This window comes from Lactuca sativa, chromosome 4, assembly GCF_002870075.4.
Source record: "Lactuca sativa cultivar Salinas chromosome 4, Lsat_Salinas_v11, whole genome shotgun sequence".
Lineage (NCBI taxonomy): Eukaryota > Viridiplantae > Streptophyta > Magnoliopsida > Asterales > Asteraceae > Lactuca > Lactuca sativa.
Window position 1 is genome coordinate 372,510,007 of NC_056626.2, and position 6,343 is coordinate 372,516,349.

Here is a 6,343-nt window from a genome sequence, read left to right on the forward strand (position 1 = left end):
AGTACATATCAAAATTAAAAAATTTAGGCTTGGAGAAGCCTAGTCGGTACATCCTCGCTCAACTCTTTTAAGGAAATAGATGGTTGTGATCATCTAGTTCCAAAGTCAACCCCCCTAAAAGTAGTTTAAACATGAAACAAACTTATATATATTTAAAATATTTTAAGAATAACTTTCAAATTTATGCCATAAAACAATATCATAAGTTTTAAACAAAGAAGTATGCAATGCACATGAAACTACTCCCAAAACCAAGTGGGTTTCATTTCCAAACTCCTAGAAAAATACATGGACTTTGGGTTTATGCATAGTTAGCACATAGCACAACTACATAATTTTTGGCTGTATTCAAAACTAGATATACTAGCGACCATCATACTAGACCACATGTGGGTAACTAAGATCACATATGTACATGGGATACTTCTAGTATTCCATTACAAAAACAATATTTACCAAGATTAAAGATACAAAGGACAAGTGGCCATATATAAATCAACCCATCCCATGTGAATTCTCTAAAAGCTTACGTAGAGGAAAACTTTCTTGATGGAAAATTCCAAAAGTAGTATTTAAAACCATTGCATCATTTTCACCATTTTGGCCAATTGTGTTTCGCTTTATTAAACAAGGAGTTAAACTCTTAACCACTTTATTCACGTTCCTCCAGTTTGTGTAGATTTGATATTTCGTTCGGTAGTGACATTGATTCATTTCATTGATGAAACGTTCGATGATTTTACTCCAAAAAGATGACTCACTTTCGTTGATGTCGACCATCAGGTCCTTCGATACATCAATCCATGCATGAGCCAAACCACATATTCTATCATTCTCCTAGAGAGGGTGTTTGGGTGTTCATTCTGAAGTTAAAAATGATTTTTGTCAAAAAAAAAAGACTTATTGACTTATGAAGGTGGGAAAATGAGTTTTTAAAAAACTTTTTGAATTAGTTTTTAATGGCAAAAATCAATAAGTTAAAGTGTTTGATTTACAATTATCTTTTTGTTCCTAATAAGTTATAAATCATTTAAAAAAATCACAACTTGTTACTTCTTGAAAACTATTTTTCAAAAGAAAAACAAAAATGAGTTCTAAAAATCCTTATTAGGTATTCAAACATTTTTTTTTTTTTTTAAATAAGGAGTTTTTAAACAAACATCCAAACCTTCTCGACGAATATAACGTTTGAAGAAGATATTTTGCATGATAAAACTTGAGAGAGATAAAATGATATTTTGCAAGATAAAACTGAGAGAGATAAAATAAATTAAATGTTAAAGATTTAAAATAAGTAAGATCAATATTAAAGGTTCGAAAAATGATTAAATTCTGAACTGATGCCAAATTCGTTTGTTGAGCTCGACATACCTATGTGCCGAGCCACCTAGGCAATGCCGATGGGTAGTGCCGACTAACACACCGTAATCATTCGATTTCGCTTTGTTAAGATTAATCATTTTAAAAAAAAGGGAATGGTTGGTATACAAAACAATATCATGTTTATAATTTATGCGGCTACTGTTTTTTTAAAAGGACAAAAATACCCCCAACAGCCTCACAGCCTTGTCACCGAGAAAAGCCCCTTTCGTTGTCGATCCATCGAATCTGTCCTTGTTGGCCTATAAAGTAACAACCACCGAAGCCTCCGCAAAATTTCAGATCGTCGCCTGAGATTTGATTTCAAATCTCTCTTTCTTGCTCTCTTGTTCAAACAAGACGGCTGATTCTATTTTGACCTTACGATTTTGCTCAAAAATGGCTATGTCAACCTCTGCTTCTAGGGTTTCCCTTTCTTTTGAATGCCGAACGGATGCCAGTTTCTCCGGCGGTATCCCTCGCATCGATGGCGCACGGTTCTCTTCCAAGCTGGGTGGGGCGTCCGGTAAAGGAACGTTTGGTATGTCTTCATTGATTCTGAGGTTCCCACCCAACTTTGTTAGGCAGCTCAGCAATAAGGCTCGGAGGAACTGTAGCAACATCGGCGTTGCTCAGATTGTTGCCGCTTCATGGTCTAACAACCAGCCTCCTTCTTCGGCGGCGGGGGCTAAGGCCGTCGACGCCGCCGCCTCCTCCGCCGTCTCCACTCCATTCGTCGTGGGTGAAGATGTTGTTGATAATAATGATATGGATATAGGTTCTTGTAATGGTAGCCCTTTTGTACAGTTTCAGGCTTTGGAAAGTTTTCATAAGCCTTCGTTTTTGAAATCCGATGATAGCGTTGCAATTCATGCTGGTATTCTCTCTCTCTCTCTCTCTCTCTCTCTCTCTCGATACTCAAATATTCCTGGAATGTTACACATAGATTTGTTCATTACCATGATTCGATAAAGTTGCATATTTTCCTGGATTCTGAACACCAATGATTGGATCTTGGTTTCCAAATATCCATTTGTTCAAGATCTGGAAGAATGTGCTATGATCAGTATTCCAAATCTCCAACATTTACTTTCTAATTCAACTGCAGTCTGCGTTTACCCTATTAGCTTCTCGAATTTGATGTTTGTGTAAATGATGAAAAATTGTCAATTTTGCATTTAATATGCTAATGCTTTTGCTAGGTGAAAGATTGGGTCGCGGCATTGTTACTGATGCAATAACTACACCTGTGGTCAATACATCTGCCTACTTCTTTAAAAAAACTGCTGAACTCATTGATTTCAAGGTATCAATCATTCTTTTCTTTGCATCGGGTACATCTCAAACAAGTTTTTTTGAGTTCAATCTTTGGATTATTAATAAGTTGCAATATTCAGTTTCTGAATCTTTTAAATCTTCCATCTTTAGATCATTTCTGTAACTTAAATCTTCTGAATCTTCAATCATGAAACAGGAAAAAAGACACGTTAGCTTTGAGTATGGGAGATATGGAAATCCTACTACTGTGGTTGCTGAAGAAAAGATAAGGTGATGCCCTCTGCTTTCTACTTACTTTTCCATTTGCGTCTTGTATAGTATAACTCAATAAAAGCACATGTATTTTGAAAAAAAAAAACAGTGCGCTTGAGGGAGCTGAGTCAACTCTGATACTTGCCTCGGGGATGTGTGCTAGCACTGTGATGATGTTAGCCCTAGTTCCAGCTGGTGGACACATAATCACCACCACTGATTGCTACAGGAAAACAAGGATTTTCATTGAGACATTTCTTCCCAAAATGGGAATCACGGTATTGTTTTTGATACATGTTTTTTCTCTTTTATTTATACTGAAAAAAAGACTGAGATTTATGTGGATGGGAGAAAGTTTGCAACTTTTTATCATCCCATTTGTACAAAAGACGTAAATGCCCTTCTAACCCACATGGTGGAGAATTATTATATTTGATATATGAATGCTCTTGTTGTTTCATTATGTAGGCAACAGTTCTTGATCCTGCAGATTATGCAGGCCTTGAAGCTGCATTAGACAACCACAAAGTGAGTAGTATAGAAATCTAAATTACATTTTTGGTCCCTGTATTTTTAATCTATTTACTATGAAATTGGTCGGTTTGGGTATATGTGATCTCTAACAGAGTAACAGGTCAAATGGGTTAACTATAAAAGACTATATTACATTTTTGGTCCCTGTGTTTATTTTTATTTTTGGGATCTTTTCCAAAAAATAATCTTTTTTGCAAATTTGGTCCTTACTCAAGGTTTTCATAACACTTTTGATCCCTGTGTTTATTATTTTTCGAATCTTTTCCAAAATAGAATCTTTTTGCAAATTTGGTCCTTACTCAAGGCTTTCATAACACTTTTGATCCCTGTGTTTATTATTATTTTTCAAATCTTTTCCAAAAAAGAATATTTTTTGCAAATTTGGTCCTTACTCAAGGTTTTCATAACATTTTTTATCCCTCTGTTTATTTTTATTTTTCGAATCTTTTCCAAAATAGAATCTTTTTTACAAATTTGGTCCATACTCAAGGTTTTCACAACACTTTTGGTCCATATCTCATGTAAAATGACTACTTTGCTCCCTAGTTGTGATAAAAATATGTTAAGTTAAAAAACCTTAAGGTGAAAAGTAGTCATTTTTACCTATGGAAAGCACCAAACATGTTACAAAATCCTTTAAAAAGAACTAAATTTGCAAAAAAAAGATTCCTTCTGTGATCTGATCCAGAAGAATTGACCCTAAAACTTGTCGATTTTGCCATCTATTATCCATAGATCCTTTTTATTTCAACAACAGAGTTATAAAAGAGAATTTATATATAAACTAATTTATAATTTATACCACAGGTTAGTCTTTACTTCACAGAATCACCCACAAATCCATTCCTAAGATGTGTTGACATTGAGTTAGTTTCAAAGATGTGTCATGCAAAAGGAGCAATTGTTTGCATTGATGGAACATTTGCAACACCTCTCAATCAAAAGGCTCTTGCCCTTGGTGCAGATATTGTTCTACACTCTGCAACCAAATACATTGGTGGACACAATGATGTAAGCAAAAAACCAAGAATCTCTTTTTTTTTTGCTAATAATCTTTTTTTTTAAACAGATATTGACTATCTTTGACTTTTTTTTAGGTTCTTGCTGGTTGTATTAGTGGTACTACTGAAATAATTTCTCAAGTTCGTAACTTGCATCATGTTTTAGGTGGTGCTCTGAATCCTGTAAGTAGCTTATGAGCTGTTTTTTAACATGCTTGATATATATAACAAGGGTGTCATAGTTTTTTCATTTTAATAATTAAATATTTATTTTAATGGCAGAATGCTGCATACTTAATCATTCGAGGCATGAAAACGCTGCATCTACGTATAAAGCAACAGAATTCCACTGCGCAAAGGATGGCCGAAATTTTAGAGGCACATCCTAAGGTACCTTTTTCTTTTTTTTTTTAAAAAAAAAATTATTTTATTGATGAAGTGCTGTTTGGATAAATGATGCTTAAAAGTATTTGATGAACTGTATGTGTGATTTTTAAGAATGTGACACTGAGAAAAGTTATGGTGAAAATTTTACAGGTGAAACATGTGTATTATCCAGGGTTGAAAAGTCATCCGGAGCATGATACTGCCAAAAAACAGATGATTGGTTTTGGTGGTGTTGTTAGTTTTGAGGTGGATGGAGATATCACAACCACCATTAAGTTTGTTGATGCTTTAAACATCCCATACATTGCACCCTCTTTTGGTGGCTGTGAAAGCATTGTCGATCAACCAGCCATTATGTCCTACTGGTAACTTTCCTCTTTCCATTCTAGGGCTATTTTCGATGATAGAGGGCATTTACGTCTTTTTGCACTGATGATAATAAATTGAGTTTTTTTTCTTCTTTTAAACTATGAGTGTTACTATCAAGCTTTTTATGACTATTTTCGATGATAGGGAAGGTGGAGGGCATTTATGTCTTTTGCACAGATGAAAGATCCCACCTTTTCACTTTTTTTGGTGGGAAAATGAATCGAGTTTTTTGTTCTCTTAAGCCATGAGTGTTACATGGGACTAGCAAGCTTTTTAGCAACCTACTTTTTTGGGTGGGAAAAATTATTGATTTTTTGTCCTATTAGGCCATGATTGTTCCACTACTAGACAAATGTTTAGATAATAGAGGATGAAAAGGGTATTTACGTCTTTTCAGGTGAATTTTTTGTCCTATTAGGCAAAATGTTAAGTTTTCTAGGGCTATTTTATATAGGAGGACGAGGAGGGCATTTACGTCTTTTTGCAAAAATGAACATCATAGACTCTTATTTCATGGTTGTAGTGTAGTATATGTGAAACACATTATAAGATGTTTTGTTGTGTAATGATTGGAAACAGGGATCTGAGTCAAGCAGAAAGGGCCAAATATGGAATAATGGACAATTTGGTTCGCTTCAGTTTTGGGGTTGAAGATTTTGAGGATCTGAAAGCGGATGTCCTGCAAGCTTTGGAGGCCATATAGGCATGTTTCACCTGCGTGATTGTTTGTTTTTTTTTTTTTATGAAAATCTTTGTTGTTTTAAAATGTTGTTTTTGAATATTGATGATGATTGTGTGTTGTAGAAGACTTTTGTAGTTGAACACTCTTGAGTTGAGTGCTCCTATTTTATTTATCAGTTAGCTAGATCGATGAATGTGTTATGTCCCACTAAATTTACGTGAAGCTAGAAAAACAGAAATCAAACCTAAAACTATAAATTAAAAGTGTTTTGGTTTTTGAAGAGGTAAAACATAAGCAGTCTTGGACTATGAAAAAAAAGATTTTTTCTACAACTACCAATTTTACTACATAGAAATTTAATTAATATAATAACCACAGGAACAGATTTTTTTTGAAAACGATTTTTTATATTTTATATTAATTGCTCAACAATTTGATTTTATAAATAAGTTATTAATTGTAAGCCATTGTACTACCATGT

At 34.1% G+C, this 6,343-nt stretch overlaps 1 protein-coding gene across 1 annotated transcript; it reads left to right on the plus strand.

Annotated features, from left to right (window-relative positions):
- Positions 1–1,647: 1,647 nt before the first annotated feature.
- Positions 1,648–6,055, plus strand: LOC111893968 (cystathionine gamma-synthase 1, chloroplastic). Its single transcript, XM_023890042.3, has 10 exons — positions 1,648–2,236; positions 2,562–2,665; positions 2,834–2,907; positions 2,999–3,167; positions 3,358–3,417; positions 4,231–4,434; positions 4,521–4,607; positions 4,707–4,814; positions 4,962–5,176; positions 5,760–6,055. The coding sequence occupies exons 1-10, from the start codon at positions 1,759–1,761 to the stop codon at positions 5,881–5,883; spliced, it is 1,623 nt and encodes a 540-aa protein (XP_023745810.1). The 5' UTR covers positions 1,648–1,758; the 3' UTR covers positions 5,884–6,055.
- Positions 6,056–6,343: the final 288 nt, after the last annotated feature.